Source organism: Takifugu rubripes, chromosome 8, assembly GCF_901000725.2.
Source record: "Takifugu rubripes chromosome 8, fTakRub1.2, whole genome shotgun sequence".
NCBI classification, from domain to species: Eukaryota; Metazoa; Chordata; class Actinopteri; order Tetraodontiformes; family Tetraodontidae; genus Takifugu; species Takifugu rubripes.
This window is the reverse complement of record NC_042292.1, coordinates 13,348,796-13,369,362: the sequence shown is the minus strand read 5'-3', so window position 1 is coordinate 13,369,362 and position 20,567 is coordinate 13,348,796. Positions and strand designations below refer to the sequence as shown.

Genomic DNA, 20,567 nt, shown 5'->3' with positions numbered 1-20,567 from the left:
AAAGCTAGTTTTCTTCTGTGGTTTTTACTGGGTGACCTTGTGTTGCTCTCTCCATGAGGGTTTACTGGCTTCCTGGCATCCCTGCTCATGGTTTGGGGTATTCAAAGTCAACCTAATTGCTTTTTTTAGATCCCAGAACTTAAGAGAATGAGTTCTGAGCCTAAGCTCCTTTTAAAATAAAGTTGTGAAACGTGGTGCGGATACATCGCTGAGTATCACAGCAGCAAATGTGTTTCCAGTCTGTCTTTCCCCCCCCTAGTTCACTCAGAGTTTAATGAGAAAGACAGACAGCTGTCACCACATTTTCATTTCCCTTCCCAACCCCGAAAAAGATGGAAGGTGAGGCTGGTCCCCCCCCCAAAAAAAAACATTTTCCAGCAGCAGGTGGAAGGAAAAACCCATTACCCCGAGAGGCAGGTTATTCTCCCGTTTTCCTCCATTTTTCCTCTCCCTGCCGCATTCTTCAAAATGTCCCCTTTGCAGCTTTTTCTCTTTTCCTCCTTCCGGACCGCCGCAGTTAATATGCGCAGCACATCCGACACAAACCAGCCGCCGCTAATTATCACCGGAGCAACCAAACAAGAGAATAAATACAGACGAGAGGAAAGGAGGGACGAGGGCTGGAAGAGAGGGTCTTTGTGCAGGGTTAGCGGGGCGGTTAAGTGGTTGGACGCTGCCTGAGACAACAAAAACAGAGCGCTGGCAGAGGTGGGATGAGGTCAGACCGTTTCACCGTCCAGAACAGAAACCATTTGAAACGCTCAACTCTGTCTGATTGGATCCCGATGGGACCAACCGACCGAAGCGGCAATAAAAGGCAGCTCTAATTTACAGTTTTTGGAGCCGTTTTATTAGTTGGTCGTATGTACAGACAGCACAGCTGTTTGTGATATGCAGAGGATTAAGTTCACATTTACTTTGTACATAAAAACAAGTAAAAGCAAATCAAAACAAAGACTCATGAGGGTCGTTTGACCGCATCCTTTTCATAAACACGTCTTAACTCTTGGGTCTGTTTTCGAGATAACAATCTGACTTTTAGTCCACCGTAATTACCCCGATTCCGCCCATCACATCACAGGTTAGTTCCTGTGCAAAAAAAAGAAAAAAAGAAAGTCGTAAAACTATGTCTGTCCTGCCAAGCAAATGGATGAGAGGAATGATAACCAGAATTTACAGCTTCCAATGTGCCGATGTCATTGAGGCTGCCAGCTGCAGCCCAGGTCTGCCATACCAAAGTGACAACATGGACGAAAAGTTCTGCTGGCTACTGTCCTGTAGTGTGTTGTTATCAGCTGGTGTTAGCTAGCAAAAGAAGCTCTCCCTGAGGCGTCCTTTACTGCTCTCTCCTAACACGTCATTGTCTGGGGAATCTAAAGAAGTTTGGCTTTTCTGCCTAACAGGTATGACACTAATGCCCCAGACTCTGCGTTATTTAAGGTGGCCAGCAATTTCAGTTCAACACGAGATGCTTTAGCTAAAAGCTAAAAGCTGTGGGACCCTTTTCACCGGTGCTCAGCATTGGGAATGCCTTTTCCAGCACTGCGACCTTCCTCGCTTGGGTCTGGAACTCTTGATTTTACCATCAAAGCGCATCAAATCCTTGTAGCCGCCCCAAAGAACGCGAACAGAACAGAAAGAGCCACACCCTTCGCTGAAGTCCTGGCTACAGGCCAAGCAAACAAACAAACAAACAATGCAGCTGCCAACACGGCTCCAGACACTACATAAAAATGACAGATGTTCGAAGGAAGCAAAGGCTCGGGCTCCATTGTTATTGCGACCGTTACCGACCACCGACTAGCGTCTCTGGTGGTTCTGATCCGTGACCTCAGCTGCTCAGAAAGTCAAAGATCACGACTTCAGGCCCCAGGCGGAAGGTGCGTTCTTCTTCTGCATCCATTTTTCAAATATTTCCCAGGTTGTCGTAGATGATATCGGGCGCCCTCATCGGCGTTTGCTTTTGCTGCTCCAACCACGGAGGAGAGGACGACGTTTTCTGTTTGGAGACTTTGCTGTAAATCTCTTTGCGCCCTCCCACGCTCCAGATGTTGTTGTTGTTGTTCGTGTTGCTGCCGGGACCTCCGGTTTTCCCGTAAGGCAGCGGCATCGGCTCTTTACGCGCAAAACCGCCCTTGGCCGGTTTGGGCGCCGTGGCGGGCTTGGTCCACCTCAGAGGTCGGCTCGGGCCCGGCTGGGGAGTATACTGTTTGCAAGATTCCGACATTTTTTCGAGGGAAAGGGTGCTGTAATTCATATCCGCGCCTGAGGGAGGCGCTGCGTCGTCCTGTCTCTTGGGGTCTACCCAAGCCTCATCATAAATTGTCATCCCCAAAGGCGAAGAGGAACCGGCGCCGCCTTGGGCACACCCCTCGGGCTCATCATATATGTGCTCCGAGGAAGAGGCAGATGAAGACAAAGGTCCTTGTCCTTGACCCCCTGGAGGCGGCGTCTTCCTGTTCGCCACCTTTCCTCCCCTCCTCCCTCCCCCGTTCAGGCTCAGCGCAGCTGTTTTCTGCTTCAGCTCCACGCTGATGTGGTCGTACATGTGCAAGTAAAGGTCCGGGGGCTTCCTGTGGTTGCCACCGGCGTGGTGATGATCTCCTAAGGCCTCATCCCCCACGGGACGCAGCCGCGGCATGGGCGTGGGGGGCGTGGCCACTTTGCCTTGAGCTGCGATGCTGTCCACTGGGTCAGAGTAGAGATTGTCAAAGTTGGGCAAACGGACCGAGTCTGCCGGTTCCGAATAGAGACCCGCTGTTCCCTCAGCTGCAGGAGGAGCTTTAGCCGCCGCCTGTCCCCTGGATCCGACCCCCAGCATGGCCGGTAGCTCCGGTAAACACCTCCCTTTGAGTCCACCTACCGGCCCCCTTCCCACGCCTCCATCTCCCCCATCTCGCTTGCCCAGAACCCCGTCGGCGGATCCCGGTTTGCTGCCGCCCGAATCGCCGTCCGCCTCCCGACCGCTGCCGCTGCTGCTGTCCCCGCTGGCGGCGCTGGGGGCGGCGTTGTGAATGTGCAGCAGCGACGCGGGACAGTCGGGTTCGAAGCTGTTGGGGCGGCTGAGGTGGGGATCCTCCGCCAGGGCCTTCTGCGACTGGATGGCCTGGTCCACCAGCGCAAAGATCTCGTTGCCTTGCTTGGTCTCGAAGGTGAAGTTCCCGGGGCCGGAGTCGCAGCGCCGGCCGGCCTCAAAGGAAAACATCACCTGAGGGGAGAAGGTCGACAGTTTGGCTGCGGTGTTTCAGATCACTGCGCTGCCTTTAATCTAACGCCTCTGTTGACTCATCTGCTTTTCTCACTCTGGTGTTGTTCAGGTACACAAAGTTTCTACCGGTTCATACAGAAATAAACTTGCCGACACCTCCGTCAGAGGTGGCTTCTAAATGTCGTGTCGTGACGCTGGCGAGAGGGCAGTCGACCAAAAAAAGGGTAATTATCTTTCACACAGCTAAGCACGCATTGCTCCTAAAATATTTGTGCGCTCATCGACTCGGACCGACTGTCGCGGCGCGGTGCCGAATTAAAGCCCTCGTCCTGTACTTGTCAGGCGTGAAAGACAGAGATAGGAGATGATTATCGCTGGGCCGCAGCTGAAAATATCTGGGTAAAACTCCGCTCCGCTAGCGTCTCCCGCGACTCACCCGGTCTCGTCCGTATCTCCTGAGGAGCTTGTAGGGCCACACCAGGATGTTCTTTTTGATCTTGGAGTCCTTCAGGATTAGGACGTCGTTTTCTGCCTTCAGCCAGTAGCTGCCGCTCAGGCCGCAGCGCTCGGACGCTTCGGTACGCTGGACGCTCACCCAGAACTCATTCGCTGCGGGGGGGAAGGCACAGGAGAAGGTTTCGCTTTGGTCCAGGGCCGGATCATTCTGTTCTATTCCCACGTGTCCTCACCCTCCTCCCGGGAGTAATAGATGAGGTTCTCAGACATCTGGAGCTCCTGTGGTCCTCCGTTCGAGTTCGCGATGTTGATGTTTCCGCTGCCACTTCCTCCCTGCGGCTGCAAAGACACCACATTTATTTGCATTCGCGCCGGGCTTCAGTTGTAGCTGCGCTAACCTCGCCAAATTAGCTTTCGATAACAATCGATGAGCCACACGTGCGTTCACTCTGGTGGTTTTCCATGTGAGCGGCTTCGACTTCGGCCCAAACCCAAATGCTAAGCTAGCTTTCTCTTTCTTTACGCTTGTCAAATTTCCCTGTTTCTGTCTGGAAACAAGTGAAGCGAAACCGGATGATTCCCTAACGAGTGAATCAGGACAAACAGAAGGGAATTTGCCTCGTAGGTGCAGAACAAATCGTCCTCCCCTCGCTTCCTGTGTGAATATGCATGATGAAACTCTTATCTATGTGGGTGTGCAACAGACGTCGCGGCCCGTCCAGACTCTCCAGGGGGAACGTGGGAATGTGTGGGAAGTTTACAACCTTGGTGGAAAACCAGGGCTTTCCCTGCAGCTACAAAGAGATTCTCTACATTGTTTTGAGGAACAAGGAGTCCCACAGGTGCGGTGGACAAGCTACCTGGAAGGCGATGTCACACATGGTTTCCATCCACTCCTTGGCGGTGTTCTGCTCGGCGGCGAACATGTGCGTCTTGTCGTTGGTCTCCACGCAGAAGGCGGCCATGTTTTCTTTGGGACAGGCCTCCGTCAGCGCGGGCAGGATGGAGATGCACTCGGACAGGCGGATGATCTTTTTGTCCAGCTTCCTGGTTTTCTCGCTGGACACGCTTCCGGAGCCGCCGCCGCCCCCCGCGCCCCCGCCCGACGAGTCGAAAAACTCCAGGCGGGCGATGCCGTTCTGGCTGGCGGGGTACAGAACGAACCAGTTCTTCTTCCATTTCTGGAGTGGAAAACCAAAGGGGGTGAGCCAAAATCGAAGGTTAGTTTCAAACCCGCTGAAAATAAAAGGCAATTTGAACGTGTCATTTCTGACTAATTTCCTGTTGATCAACTGATAAGTTCAGACACTCTGAGCAGTTTCTCCTTTCGCAGCTTAAAACCTCAGCTAATTTAGGATTCAGCAAATAGACTATTTCTGGATGTCTTCGACAAAAAGGAACGCAAACGCTCCAGAAAAGAGAGTGGAAAGTTTCTTTTGCTTTCTCTCTGCTGTCTGAGGACGGGCGTAGGTGGAGCGGGCTGATAAATCGAAGGCCATTTGACTCATGCACGGTTTCCCCTCTAATATCAATCATCAGCCAGGATACCAGCCGGGTTTTAACACTCGATAGCGACGATGAAGACACGGTTCTGTTTGTATTTGCTTGGATGCTACGGGACGCCGGAGGATGTGACCTGCTGCCTCCACTGCTGACCAAGGCGTCATCCCTCTTCACCAAGGGGGAGAGGAAGCACCGGTGAACAATGAACTCTTCCTCCACAGGGACCCAAACGCATCACACACACACACAATCATCCTCCAGCTGTTCAGCGCTAAAAATGGCCGGGAAAATACACTTATTGTGTGTCACCTCGCACGCTGAGTGTGCGTCTACAGCTTCGGCTGGTCCCGCATGTGTGTTGAGACCCCCTGGGAAACTAATAAGCAGCCGTTTGAACTGAAATGTGTCTAAAGGTCAAGCAAGGTGGCGGTGAATACAGGTCAACTTTATTCTATTCTGCCTCGCGCACGCACGCAGGCGTGCACGCTCCTCTACGTGTTACAGCTTACTGCGAAAAAAGGACAGGAAATGCGTGGGCTTGTTATTACCCAGGATTCTCTCTGCTTCCTTCTTCATATCCAAGTGTGTGTCAGTGTGAGGGCAGATTATGTGTGTATTAATCTGTTGCTATTCCTCTGTTGCGCTAGCTCAGCAAAGTATTTAGAGCGTTCGCAGCCAGGGTAGAAAAAAAAAGAAATGTTTTGCGAGTCTGACCTCAACTCCTTATAAGGCAGCGAGCTCTTATCTGCACTATTACGCCAAGTGGAAATTATGCAAAAAAGATCATGAGAAAGAGAGGCAGAGATACTTCCTTAGTGTCGGCCTGCGTGCACGCCGCAACGCAGCAGGTCACACAGCCAGGGCCGTTAAGAGGACCGACGTTTGCTAAAGGACGAGCGACAGAAGAGAGTGGGCGAGATGCCACATCTTCTCATTGGATGTCACCTGAAATGTAATAAAAGTATCGGGGGGAAACTTTTGAAAGGCACGTTTACCAGCAACACTTCACGCTAGAGGTCACAAAACTGACTGGTTAAAAATGAAGAGCCTACACACCTACAATTATTCAAAACTGCACTTGTTTAGATTATCATTTTGAACCAAATATAACACTGGCTCGGGATAAAAAGTCCGGGGTTAATTAATGACTAACAGCTAGCGACTAGGTCAAGAGTCATGACGCAACCCTGACTGTGCACAGATGTAGACTGCTGGCTGAGACTACAACATGATAAAAAAGAGTCAAAATATGATGATGCTTCCAGATAATAAGTGTTCTCTTAGTTCTCAAGGCTCACTTATAACAGGATCTGTACCTTTTTGGCCTGTATTCAACATTTAAACCTCCTCCCGTCCCCAAAAATTACTTTTTCAATCCATTTCAACCTCAAGTGTAAATGAAGCCTCTTGGGGCAAGGGGGGGGGGGGTGACTCAGCTTTGACCCAACACACCCCATCTGCTGGCTCCCCGCCCGCTGCCGTCGCCACCGTGCACGTGCCGGTCCGGCTGAAGCCGAGGCGTGTGCCGCGCTTCGAATACCTGTCGCGACATTCCTAACCGCCTCCTCCCTTGCTGTTGCAGAGGGCTTAAAATCTGGTGATGGGGCTGTGAAGGCCAGATCCGCCTCACAGCTCGGCCAGGAAGCGCAAAGTTTTCTGTATATTTATAGGAAAAGGTGACAATTTTAGCGAGACGTGTCAGGATTTAGCAACGGAAATGAAAACGCTCTGTATGGAGGTACATGATGTATTTGGGTCCCGTGGACACCACATGAAGCTGCGTCCGCACGGCCGGGTCAGAAATGGCTGGAGTCCTATTTTTTGCTCAGGCGTCTCGACTGGTTCTCGTGTGTGATCTGTCGGTTTCAACCTTCCGCGTTCTGGTACTTTCCCCACAACTTTTGCTTTCAACTCGTCATCGTCGAAAGGGCCCAATTTTGTGTCTCTTCCCTCCCGCCGTTCCCGCCGATATCTATTGTGAGGCGGCCATCCCGGAGCAGGAAGCTGGTTGATCCATGTCATATGACCAGAGAGACACACAAAGCCTCTCTTAGAATTCGGAAGCACACACGGGTTGTCGTGCGGTGGGGTTGCGCCAAGGCTGTGGGACGAGCACACACACACACACACACACACATACACAAAATATGCGCAACATCAAGAATACCCTTAAAGTCGCAGCGATAGATGAGACCCGAAAATATAATTAAAAAAATATGCAATACTTCCATCTTTACCCCCCGAAACAGTCTGCAATGTTTACAACATCACAGCTTATGGTGACCTCATCACAACACTATTGTGATGAGGTCACCATAACATCAACCGCTCGTTTTGTTTTTGTTGTACAGCAATGATTCATTTCAACATCTAAAATCGTGAATTACTGCGTGCGCTTCAGCACAATAGGAAATGGAGAGCCGCTTTAATTTGACTTTTGCACATAGGGAACATGCGCAATTGACGGCAGCTGAAGAGCTCTTACGTAAATTGCGGTTTGCAGAGGCCGGTGCAACGTATGGTGCAGCCATACACACACTTCACACGCCGTTCTCTTCGGCTTCCAGTTTTGTTTTGGGTTTGTTCACTGCACATAGGGCGCTCTGGGGTTTCTCATTCTACACGAGCTGTTTGTTTCAGATCACCACCATCAAACAAGGCCAGAGCAATAAATATAGACATAACTTCCTTTTCTAACCCTAACCCTGAATCAGCGGGCGGTTGAATGCAGATCGTCAATACAGTTTGCACCTCTGTGCGTCAGTCAGCATAATCTCTGCTCAATGTTCCGATTATAATTTAATATAATATAACCTGCTTTAATTTTCCTTTCTCTGGGACTGACAGGAAGTTTGTTTCCAGTAATATCTTAATAACGAGTATAAATGACTTTATTATCAAAGGTTTCTGGTTTAACATTACTACATGTATAGCAGCGTGCATTTCAATGTGCATTAAATGACCAAAGCGTGATTTTAATTTGGATTTTTACTCTCAATGCCATAACTGTACTATTTTGTTTTGAACTTACCTTTCCAAACTTTTGATGCTGAACATAAAGTTGTCCCTCCTTGACGTGGACGTCCATGCCCCCCCCCCCCAAACAACCAGTCCAGAGACAAGCTTCTTTTCCCAGAAAGACGAGGTTTGGTTTCAGATTTGACAAGAGAAGAGAAGAAGAAAATAGCGGCGATATCTGCCCCCTAAAAACTTCCCATTTCTTCACTTCACTTCCTTCTCCAGGCCGTTCAAAGGCATCAGCTGCAGCTCGCGCTCGCTTTAACGCGTCATTGTGGAAATAAAAGGGGAAAAATGTAAAGGGTTCCAGTTTTTTAGGAGTTCTTCACTAAGTTAAATCATACCCAAACTGCTGGAGGTGGCCCCTCGTTCTCCTCCTATTCAGGACTGAGGCGATGGAAAGTTAGAGGAAATACGTTACAGCACTTCCGCTTTGTACTTTCACAATAAGCGTGAAGGAGCGACGTCACTCCGGGATCACTTTATTAATTTGTGTGTCCACGCAAACCACTAAAATCGGTGTTTGTGCCTTAAAGTAAACAGTTCTGCATTAATCTATACTTGACTAGATGTACTGAGTGAGAATGTATATGTGACAGTAAAAGCCAATAAAGTAAGTTGAGGGTATGATGTGACTAAGTTTGAGAAATAATACGTCACAACATCAAACAAACATCCTAAATAAGATAAAAAGTTCCGGATGGGCGCTTCCATCTTGCCCTATAGAAAAGTTTCATACACCTCGACACCTACATTGTCTGTGATGTGCTCTTCTTTTGATGCGTGAATAACCAAACATCCGACAGCGAAGTAACCCTTCGGCGCTTCACGAACTCCATCTCTGCGGGAGAAGTGTGCAGTCGTGCACTGAGAGTGAACCAGGACGAGCTCCTACTACTCTCCTCCCACTTTCCTACTGTTGTGTAATGGTGTAGCCCTCAAACTTACTTTCCAATGAACCACTAAACAAGTTTTTATTTTACTACTAAGGCACCGCGGAACAAACGCAATTGCAAAACAATGCTATGACGAAGTACAAGTGCGAGTTTTAATTCCTTCACAAAGATGGCGTCTGTGATCGCAAATGCTATTTTATTCCATTTTTTTTTAAACTCTACGTTGTTCATTTTCGGTTCATCGCAGTGAGTTTGCTGTCAAATGCTGCCATCTACTGGTCACTCGTTAGTATTGCAGTTTTGAATTTCGCTGCTACTCTCGCGATATTTGCAAACCGAGTATTCACGAGTGGACCAAAACAGGAAGTGGGACACGATGGCTTCGGTGTACGGCGGAGTTGAGGGGTAAGAATAAAAGAAAATCTCAAAACAATTAACTTTTGTTTTAAATACTAATTTCAAAGTATCGTTTTCATTTATACAGACACGGTTTTGTTTCAGGCATTTTCGTGTTTATGTGGTTAGTTTAAGGTTGTTATTGCCCCTGTCATGTGATTTCCTCAATTTACAAGATTCTAAAAATCTCAGTTCTCTTTTTGAAATCCTCTGTTATAATAAGCTTATTGTTTCGCGATGTTGCTAAAAAAATTAGATTTGCATTTCTCCGTTTTGTAGTGGAGGGACCCACTCGAAAGCCGTGCTGGTGGCAGCAGATGGAAAGATCCTGGCAGAGGCCGAGGGACCCTCCACCAATCACTGGGTGAGGGTTGACCCACCCAAACTTTCCAGCACTTTAAAAGAGAACACACAAATGCATTATGCATCCCATCATTCGATGACTCTCATGAGGCAATCTTGTTTCCTTTAATAATAATGTGTGTTTGTGTATGGACAGCTGGTTGGAGTGGACAAATGTCTTGAAGTTATCAATGACATGGTCCAGAGAGCCAAGGGGCAGGCAGGACTGGACCCCAACACTCCGCTGCGCTCCCTGGTCAGTTAAAAAAAAACGTGCATGTGTATTCCAAAGAAAAGCATTTGTTAAACATGTTTGGGTGTGTGTCTGTGTGCAGGGCATGTCGCTGAGTGGGGGGGAGCAGAAGGAGGCCAATGACAAACTGATTTCTCAGATGAAGGAGCAGTTCCCAACTCTCAGCCAAAACTATTTAATTACCACCGATGCGATCGGTGCAATGGCAACGGCCAGCGACTGTGGTAGGTTGCCGTGGCTTTGCGGGGATTTTTTGTACCAACCTTTATTCCAGGCTGTATAATTAGATCAGTGCATTTAGTCAGCCCTGATGTCTCTGCAGGAGGCGTCGTCTTGATCTCTGGGACCGGCTCAAACTGCAAGCTGGTTAACCCAGACGGCTCACGGGTCGGCTGCGGAGGCTGGGGTCACATGATGGGTGATGAAGGCTCAGGTAACCATAGCAACAGCATGTATTTTAAAAAAAATAAATCATATCAACTCCTAAGGCATCTGTCTGTCCCTCAGGATACTGGATCGCTCACTTGGCGGTGAAGACGGTGTTTGATGCCAAAGACAACCTGGTTGCGCCTCCTCATGACATCACACATGTCCGAAAAGCCATGGAGGCCTACTTCCAGGTCAGAGCTCATGGAAGTTCTCCCTCTTCCTTACATGGTAGACAATATACATTAATAAACATGAAACTAAACCTCAGGTGTCAGACTTGATGGGCATTCTACCGTCCCTCTACAGGGACTTCCAGAAGTCCCACTTTGCCGGTTTCTGCAAGAAGCTGGCTGAAGGTGGGTGCAGAATCACCTCTGTGATCTGATGTGAGGCTTGCAGATCTGAAGAGAGGTGATCCAATGGCAGGGTTTGTGTGTTCCAGGCGCTGAAGCGGGAGATATTCTCTGCCAGCACTTCTTCATTCAGGCCGGGAGGGTCTTGGCCAAACACGTAGAAGCCGTCTTACCTGCAGCACAGGAGGTAACTTGCAGACCCGCCCAGCGTTCTCTGGTGAGCGTCTAATGACGTGTCTGTGTTTTCTGGCCACAGGCTCTGTTGAGGCACCCTCTGGGCTTTCCCATCCTGTGTGTGGGTTCTGTGTGGAACAGCTGGGAGCTTCTGAAACCTGGTCAGTTTCCCTTACCTGACAAACTTAGATAAAAGTTTCTCCCTTTCGCTCTCATATTTTGTGCTTTTCTCCCTCCCCCCACCCCCCTCCCTCTACCTCTACCCAGGGTTCACTGAGGTCTTAAGCAATGTGGCATCTTCTGACACTTTTAAAGGTCGTTTAAAGGGCTACAGCCTCATGTTTTTACAGCAGTCTTCTGGACTTGGAGGTGCTTGTCTGGGGGCTCAGAATATAGGTGCCACCATCAGTATGGATTACACAGCCAATGTCAAAATATTTTATCAGCACACATTTAACATCTGAAGTCAACTATGGATCCTTCAGGCCAGCTGAAGGCAAATGTATTGGTTTCTTTATTTTCTTTCTTTGACATAATGATTCTAAACTTTAGTAGCTTCAGTCAATCTTTTTTAAAACGGTTGTGTTGGGCTTGAAAGGATCACTTGATTCCAAATCTTTGCACACTAATTACATTATATACATTATATTACTCACCATTTGCATTATTTACCTCCACCTTTGCGATTGCTTGATAACACAAATACTGTATCTACTCACATTCGTGAGAAGTCAGAAGAGGACCGACCACAGCAGCAGGAGACCACACCACTGACGCTCCTGTTCACTTAAGACAGGATCGATAAAACGGGACAATACTGTAGAAGATTGGAAAAACGTTGCCTTGTCTGAGTCTTGACTTCAGCTGAGGCCTTCAGGTGATGTAAACAGCATGAAAGCATGGATCCATCCTGCCTTGTATCCACGGTTCAGGCTGCTCGAGGTCGTGTAACGGTTCTTGGTGCACTTCGGGCCCCTTAGTAACAATTGAGAATGGTTTAACACCCCGGCCAACCTGAGTATTGTTGCTGACCATCTCCATCCCTTCATGACCTCAGCAGACCATCTTCTGGTGGCTACTTCTAGCAGGACCGTGCACCATTTCACAGAGTTCTGATCATCTCAAACTGGTTTCTGGAACATGACAATGAGTTCACCCTCCTCTAGTGGCCTCCACAGTCACCAAATCTCAATCAAATAGAGCCCCTTTGGAATGTGGTGGAACGGGAAATTCACAGGGATACATCCATTAATTAAGTATCCCATGTGGCAGCATTTTTGCAGTCCAGCCTTATGTACATGTATATGTGAAAATAAACAACAAAAAATCTAAAGAAACTTGTATCTGCTGGTATTTTGCCCCTAGTTGAGAAAAGCAGCTCTAACACAGTCAGCTATGACATGATTAAAACTCTCTTTTCTGCTAATTTAATTTTCCTTAATGGTTTTGAAAAAATAACCTAGGACTCTATCACACATAAACACACATATTTAATTATAACGACGTAGTTTACCTTAGGATTCATAAGTGTGGTGGTTTCCTTTGTCCCATTTTACTCTTCATTCAACAATAAATCAGAAAAACCATTTTCAGGCGCTCTGATGTGATTTAAACTTTTTCGTTTTCCGAGCAAACGAATGATTAGGCGCTGTTTCCCGGACGAGTTTGTAGTCCTTACTCTGAACGCCAGGGGTCGCTATTTGACTAAAAATGCTAGCGAACATTGACGCACGTCTTAGAATCTTTTCAAATTCTCTACAAGTTATGCTCACAACAAAGTAATGTCCCTCCAGTTTGAATGAAATGACTCTTTAAAATGTATCTGGGAGCATAGACGACAGAATCACTGCTAAATGTTGACGAAGAGCAATAAATGTACCACATTCCTATCAAACTAGGACGTGCTTATATCAGGAAATTTAATCAGGATAATTGATGACCCTGCTTGGCTGCAACACGGGGGGGTTCTGCTTTCACAGTCAGCCTCCGTCACCGTTACGTCAGTGCTGATGAGCTCAGCCTGTAACCACCAGGGAGGGAGGGGGTGAGGAAGAGAGGGGGAGGGGGGCACAGACAGAAAGCACAGGAGGAGAGAGAGAGAGAGATGAGATGGGTGTTGCCTCCTCAGACACACACGCATCGCTGAGTAACAGCGGCAGGAGCGGAGCGAGCATCCTTCCATCCCTCATCCTCTTCAGGAAAAGCAGAGCTACCTTTCGGTGAATAATTGAAGATCTGGCCGCGCTCTACATTATTCAACACAATCAGAGCCTGAGACACTGCAGAGGTACGTGGGTGGCCGGAACCACGAGTGGAGCAGCGGCGTGAAAGCAGAAGGATCCTTCAGCACCAGGGACAGCGACCATGGCTCCAATGGTGGAGGAGGGGTCTCAGCTGGGTGAGTCCAGAAGGCCTTTGGATACAGTCACGCATTCAGCCTAAAATGTTGTTCTCCACCTTTGATTTGTTGTCTTTCTAATAGAGCAGCAGTGATAAACTGCTATTTGTGAATGTGGGGCTTGTTTTTGGAAAAGAAAACCCAAAAATATAGGTGTGTAAAATATTTTAGGAGAGAAAAATCATGGAAAAATGTGGTTTGACTCCACACGCCTTGGTTGACATTGCCATCCTCCATTTTGCAGCTTTATGGTACCAAACTAGCCACCATGTTAATTTTAGCACTGTCCGTTTATGATTCCATCACTACGGGAGTTGTCATAGAGCAGGTGAACATGGGGAATCACCTGTTTGTTTTCCACAGCAGCCCCCTCCTGTTGTTGACCCATCCAGCTGTTGCCAAATCCACCCAGGGCGTCAACCTGGAATATTTACGACAAGAAACGCTGCAATCACAACACTCACTCGTGTTCTTTATTTCAAACTAAAATGTTCAGACTATCTGAGACTTGAAATTTGGTCTTAGATTAAGCGTAGGAACGATGCTGGGGGGGGGGGGGGGGGGGGGGGGGCTGCTGTTACACACAGGCCTCAGTGATCAGCAACGGCAGCAAACTCTAAATATCCCACTTCAAGGTGCAAAATTCCACAGGAAACTGAAAAAGCAGAAAAAATAGAAGACTGTTGGTTTAAAATAAGCGTATGGTTCGTTTTAAAAAAAAGTAGCATTCGCATATTTCTGTGATTTAAGAGGAGATATCATAAAAAAATTCTCATTACGTCTCCCCTCTGTCCCTCCCTCCCCTGTCTCTCTCTGTGCTTGACTGAGTGCTTTTCCACTGGTCCGCCCTCTCAACTGCAGGAAATCATTTTCTCCATTGAAGGAGGCCTATTAAATTCTCTTTGCGTGGTGTTTTGGAGGGTGGGGTGTTGATGGTGTCACAGTTCAAAATCCTGAGACAAAGAGCTGAATCATTGAGCAGCGAAATATCCCAGTCATCCAGACCCAATAGCACGAGGCAATACGCACAATGAAGAGAACCTACGCTCTCATTTTAACATCATTTTTAGTAAGAGTAAAATAGTAAAAATTAAAAAACAACAGCTAAATTGCTTCGTTTTTGCTGGGTCACCTTAGCCGGTGGTTGCGTTTTGATTGCATTTCCATGTCAACAGTCAGAAAACCTTCCCTCTTCTATTCACATGGCACGTCTGGATATTATCCGCTGCTATTATACGGCAGTGTTTCTTCTCCTAACAGGCTCCATATCCATCTGTCAACACTGCAGCCTACGCAAGTCAGACACGTTGGTGCCTAAAAGCTACAGTAATTCCGTTCTGTGCCGGTTGCATTAGTCCGTCGCTCCCCGTGAAAATGCCGAGATGTTTTATTTATGTCACGTCCACGTCCTCCTCCACAGTGGCAGTTCCCACCGGGGTTGCCGTGGTGAGCGTCTTCGGCCTCATCTTCACCGCCTCAGCGTTCTCCTGGATCTGTTGCCAGCGCAAAAGTGGCAAAGCCCAGAAGACGCCGCCCTACAAGTTCGTCCACATGCTCAAAGGGGTCGACATCTACCCGGAGAGCCTCGGCGGTAAGAAGAAGTTCGCCGCCGCCGCCGCCATGACGACCGGTGATGCGGGGAAGACTGACATTAACGGAAACTGCCACACCACCTCGCTGATGAGCCCGGCTAGCGACGGCAAACTGGCGTCGAGCCCAAGTGACGCCCGGCCGGCCCTCCACCTGGATCTGGAAAAACGGGACCTGAATGGGAACTTCACCACCAAACCGTTTCACCACCACCAGCAGCAGACGGTGCGGAGCTCGCCGGACCTGGAGCTGCCCTCCCCTCACGCTGGGTTCACTCAGCCCGGCACCGTGGACCGCCGTGACCTCCCGTCACCTTCCAGCAGTTTCTCCAGCCAGGCGCCCACGCCAGCCGTGGATAAGCCTCTCGGGGAGGAGAAGGAGGGCGGAGTGGGGACCCTCCACTTCTCTCTGGAGTACCAGCCAGAGAGGAAGGCCTTTATTGTCCACATCAAAGTTAGTGTTCTTCCTTGATCACTAGGATAATCAAAATATAAATATGCCGCCGTCTGGACTCACTGCTGGGTTTTTTTTCCAGGAAGCTCATGGCTTGGCTCCAACCGATGAGCAGTCCCTGACCTCTGACCCCTACATAAAGCTGACGCTGCTGCCAGAGAAGAAGCACCGCGTGAAGACCAGAGTACTGAGGAAGACCCTGGACCCGGCCTTTGATGAGACCTTCAGCTTCTACGGGATCCCGCTGGCCCGTGTCTCCGAGCTGGCCCTCCACTTCATGGTGCTGAGTTTCGACCGGTTCTCCCGCGACGAGGTCATCGGAGAAACCCTGGTGCCGCTCTCCGGAATCGACTTATCAGAGGGGCGTGTCCTGATGAGCCGGGAAATCATTAAGAGGAACTCAAAGGTAGGATAGCGAACAATCGATGCTCCTGTCGTGATAACATTTTGGTCGGCACTAACCCCCAATATTTCACCTTTACTTGAGTTCGCGTCCATCCCTAAATGAAGACAGGGTTCAGAACGAGACAAAGTAGGCAGCCTGGTTCATAATGGGTCTGTTGGGGTGATTACACTCTCCCCAGCTACATACAAGAGAAAGAGCTGCCATGAAATGTGACTTCATTTTCTGCCTTTTTTGGTTTATTTGATAAATATATCAGGATAGAAGGTAATATCACATATCCCATCTTGTAGCGCATTACACTTCATGGGTATTTTTAAAGGTGTTGTTAGGATACTGCACCATCTAGAGTGTTCCGGCATGGACACGTGGGCTATTATTCAGTAGCCGTCTCCTCTCGAGGCCCAAGGCTGGTTACAGTGCTGCTATTATGTTTCATGAACAATCCGCGTGACTGCTGCAGAGTTGACTATGTTACACATAAAAGGAGGAGTGTAACACAATATCGCCCCCACTCTTCACTGGGGACACAGGAGCTGTATGGATCAGCTGCAATATGAGCGTCCATCCAATTGAAATTCAAGATAATTTTAGATCGGTGACCCAGTTGTACTGTTATAAAACCAACACACCGTGTGCTGTGGGTGGCTTTGTCCACCTTTCCCCAGAGCACCGTCAGCTATTTGCAACATCTGTAGAGATCTCTGTTATGAAATTTTAGCTCGCGCTCGGAAACGCGACTCCCGCGAGAGATCTAAACGAGCTTTTTTATCATCAAGAGCATGTAAGTCTCCCAGCTTTCTCTCGTTAGCCCGACGCCATGTTATTTTTTCCCTCAAATGTTTGATCTCGCGGATCCCGGGAGACAGATCAGATACCCTCAGATGTAAGGAGGAGCGGGCACGTTGTGTTTGCAATCTGTTAAATGTCAGAAGCGGCAGAATTTCCACCCCGTGGCCACACTTTCTGGGTTAGAACGTGTTTTGCTCCAGTTGCCATGGCAACCACACGCGCGATGACATCCTGTTAGGTGTGATCACAGCCCCCGAGGTGTCTGTGCCATAGATTGTAGAACAATAACACGGTGACAGCATTGTGGAGCACATTAGCTTCTCCTGACGCCGCCGCGGAGCGCTACATCAGACAGGAGAACGCACGCGATAATCAGGTGACGACGACGGAATTGACGTTTTGAAAAGCAGCCCCGTCACTGGCAGGATATCCTCGCTGGCTGTGGTGCTCGGCTGCGAGGTGGTGATTTGTTTTCGAAGCTAACAGATCCGCCTCTGTGTCTCCACAGAAGTCTTCAGGGCGTGGCGAGCTGCTGCTCTCCCTCTGTTATCAGTCGACCACCAACACTCTGACCGTGGTGGTCCTCAAAGCTCGCAACCTGCCCAAGATTGAAAACAATGGACCCACAGGTACACACGCTTTAAAACTACCCGCGACCGTGAGCTAGCCGGCTCGTAGTCTGTTACAGTCTTAGCTTGTTCTACCGTTGCAACCACAGCGGATGCCGGTATTGATCCCGTTCCTTCGCCTTTGTTCATCTCCAGATCCGTACGTCAAGGTCAACATGTACCAGGGGAAGAAGCGCGTCTGCAAAAAGAAGACCCACGTGAAGAAGTGCTCCCCCAACCCGGTCTTCAACGAGCTCTTTGTCTTCGATCTCCCCTCAGAAGAGGGTCTGAGGGACACCAGTGTGGAGCTCCTGCTGATGGACTCCGACTCGGGCAACTCCCGCTGCCCCAACACTGTACTCGGACGCCTGGTGCTGGGCATGTCGGCAACAGGGACCCCTGGGGAGCACTGGAGGGAGATCTGCGAGCACCCGCGACGCCAGATTGCAAAGTGGCACGGCCTGTCTGAGGAGTAGAACGTCGGTTCTACTGTCCGATCACACTGGGTGGGGGTAGGATGAGGATGGGTGGGATGTTGCTAGCCAACATTGGACTTTCAGTGAGGGGAGTCATTTGAATTGATGTCCAGTCATCCAATCAACCAATCAATCACGCACTCAAACAATCAATCGCTCAGCCGCTCATACGTAGAATGTTCGGGGATCAGCTGAGGGGGCGGAGCATGAAAATGGGGACTCTAACTTTAACCAATCCCAAAGACTGTCACGTAGAATCACTTGGTTAACACGCAGCAGCATCTCCATGGCAACAACAGTCACTGTAACCGTGTACAGCGCAGAATGTGTCGCAGTTTCCCTACTTTTTCTCTGCTTCTCCGTCTCTTTCTCTATCTCTCTCTCTCACTCTCTCTCCGGCTCTTCCTTCTATAAATAGTAACCTCCCCCATCATACAAAAACAGAATGAAACACCACTGTAAAAAATTGCATCAAGTAAGTTTATTTCTAACGACAACCTTCTCTTCATAAAGCTATAGATTCTTTTTATTTAAATTTTTTTGTACTCTGATAGTTGATTTGTTTAACATGTTTTGTAAGTATAAGTGGTCTTTCATATGTCATTACAGAGGTATAAGACAGCCTAAATTAGGTGGTCTGAAAGCAGATTTGGGAGGACTGAATGCATCGGGGGACAGTTATTGTGGACGTATTGGTGTGTGAGCATGTGTGTTTTGAAACGGGTGTGCCAGTGTGTGAGTGTGGGTGCTGGAAACTGTTTACTGTAGGTGTTTCGTCCCCTTGACTGTGAGCACAAAGACGGCTGAACTTTCAGTGTATGTAACTTACTTTAAAAACATGGCAGATCTGAGAAGACAAATCGAGTCCGAAGTCTTTATTTCACGCGTGCGTGTGGAGCTTATTTATGCTTAATCGTCCATTATTACCAGCAGAGTTCATGGTCGGAGGACGTCCGTCCGCATGTTCGTGCGGCCCAAACTGAAAGCCTCTGTGGCCGACATGGTCCGAGACTGATGATGTCATGCCGTAACTGCTGAGTGGCTTAAGTGCTCCGGGATGAGGTCATCAAGCCTGAATTTAATATCGGCAGAGTGGATTTGGTGAGAGGGGACAGCTGCCTCAGCATATTGATCTGCTTAAAAAATAGCTAAAACCAAGACTGTACTTTAACTCCACAACCTCTCTGTCCCTGCCCTGCATTACATCACCAGTCCACATTATCTGAGGGAGGGATTTTGTAGTCTTTATCAGTAGCACGGTAGCATATACGAAAACTACATAACTTAATAGGAGATTGAGATTAATATAAAAATCGGTTCAAATGATAGCAGACGTTTAACTCTATTTGGGGGTTGTGGTGCTACAATAACTGTGAATCATCAGCATAAAAATGATCACTTGGTCCAATGCATTTGTTGTTTTCAAGTGGAATTATGTATATCGAGAAAGAATGGTGAAGGTTCAGGAACGGAGCCCTGTGGCACACCAAAGACTACTTCATATTACTTAGAATTGGTTCTAGAATCAAGGGAAACTTGTATTTATTTTAAATAGATGAGGGCCAAGCCATTAATTACAAGTTAGTGCGGTTTAGCATGGGTGCTTTGGGAAAAAAAGACCTTTCAGGACAGGGCAGGGTGCAACGGATGAGACAAAGAGATATACGAAATAAAACATATACCACTTTTAGATGCATCTGTGGATATTAGCACATAAAGTTTTACTTTGTATGCACATGTACACGTCCTAAGTCCCTCAGGATGTAATTAAATGTTACCCTCTGTGACCTGTAGTGCATATTACATGTCAACAACGCCGGTGCTGCATTAACAGCTGGTTGCTAAACAACCGGCGTTGTCAAGTACAAATCTTTCAAGTGCTGATGGTGTTCGTATCGTCTGGACAGAGGTGCATATGCATGATGCGCCTGCTGAGTCCATAAAGATTGATCTGTGCTGACAGACGAGGAAAATCACTGTCATATTGTTGACACGAGAGAGTAGATTTGGACGAGATCGCAAAGGTTGAGTGAAACTTCCGCGGGGGGCAGGGACCAGACGATCAATAAGTGAGTGTAAATAAGTGATCCGGTGCTTTACAGAGAGTCTAAGTGGATGTCTGAGGTCCATTTGTTCATCAGACAGTGATGAGAAATAACAATAAGGGACGGAATGATTCTTCAAGGCGAGAAATTTCATTCCGTTTTGGCCCAGTGCTCAGTATTCTATAACTAAAATACTGGAAGCGAATGTAGTTTCTTTTCCTCATCCTTATCACAGGATCCTGTTGCTACTGTTGCTCCTCAGGGGCCCAATCATGTGATCTAATATCATGATGCATCTTCAGCCAACAACAGATGGGAAGAGAAGACAAAGAGAGATAAGATGGTGGCAAAGCCATGAAAGTGAGCGTGGCGATAACAATGAGCTATTAAAATCAGGATGACAGCGTCCTCACACAGCATCCTTTAATGGCTGCATTCAAGGACCATCAAACGGCATCCTCTGATAAGACACAGTCACAGTGTACAAACTGGATCACAAGGAAAATGCAATCTTGCTCTAGGCTTAATCAAGCATAGTAGCGTGTAGTCTTTAGCCAACTCCGCCTAAATCCAATATCTTTAATTAATCTCTTCTGTATTTACCGCAGGGGACAATGTGGGAAAACAGTATACAAAAGCTCCTTTCTGTTCAGCAATAATGATCTCCTTGTTTGCTTTGAGCTCGGTGGCCTCGTCTGCGAGGTTCAGCCAATCTGTGTATCAAGCATTTACCAAGTGACAGTGCTCGTCTATAAATCCTTCTGTGGTCTGTTT

The 20,567-nt window shown here is 48.1% G+C and overlaps 3 protein-coding genes across 3 annotated transcripts; 2 read left to right on the top strand and 1 right to left on the bottom strand.

Annotated features, from left to right (window-relative positions):
* Positions 1-827: 827 nt before the first annotated feature.
* On the bottom strand, positions 828-9,010 carry dok1b (docking protein 1b). The gene is made up of 5 exons (XM_011606605.2): positions 8,199-9,010; positions 4,525-4,845; positions 3,898-4,003; positions 3,645-3,817; positions 828-3,208 (listed from the first exon to the last, which is right to left on the bottom strand). The coding sequence occupies exons 1-5, from the start codon at positions 8,253-8,255 to the stop codon at positions 1,907-1,909; spliced, it is 1,959 nt and encodes a 652-aa protein (XP_011604907.2). The 5' UTR covers positions 8,256-9,010; the 3' UTR covers positions 828-1,906.
* A 324-nt stretch (positions 9,011-9,334) lies between these two features.
* nagk (N-acetylglucosamine kinase) lies at positions 9,335-12,361 on the top strand. The gene is made up of 10 exons (XM_003966838.3): positions 9,335-9,486; positions 9,757-9,841; positions 9,977-10,075; positions 10,155-10,296; positions 10,395-10,505; positions 10,580-10,692; positions 10,770-10,857; positions 10,944-11,041; positions 11,111-11,189; positions 11,296-12,361. Exons 1-10 carry the CDS (start codon positions 9,458-9,460, stop codon positions 11,490-11,492), a joined length of 1,041 nt encoding a protein of 346 aa, XP_003966887.1. The 5' UTR covers positions 9,335-9,457; the 3' UTR covers positions 11,493-12,361.
* A 758-nt stretch (positions 12,362-13,119) lies between these two features.
* On the top strand, positions 13,120-18,604 carry syt4 (synaptotagmin IV). The gene is made up of 5 exons (XM_003966824.2): positions 13,120-13,426; positions 14,847-15,469; positions 15,552-15,875; positions 17,173-17,293; positions 17,429-18,604. The coding sequence occupies exons 1-5, from the start codon at positions 13,393-13,395 to the stop codon at positions 17,746-17,748; spliced, it is 1,422 nt and encodes a 473-aa protein (XP_003966873.1). The 5' UTR covers positions 13,120-13,392; the 3' UTR covers positions 17,749-18,604.
* Positions 18,605-20,567: the final 1,963 nt, after the last annotated feature.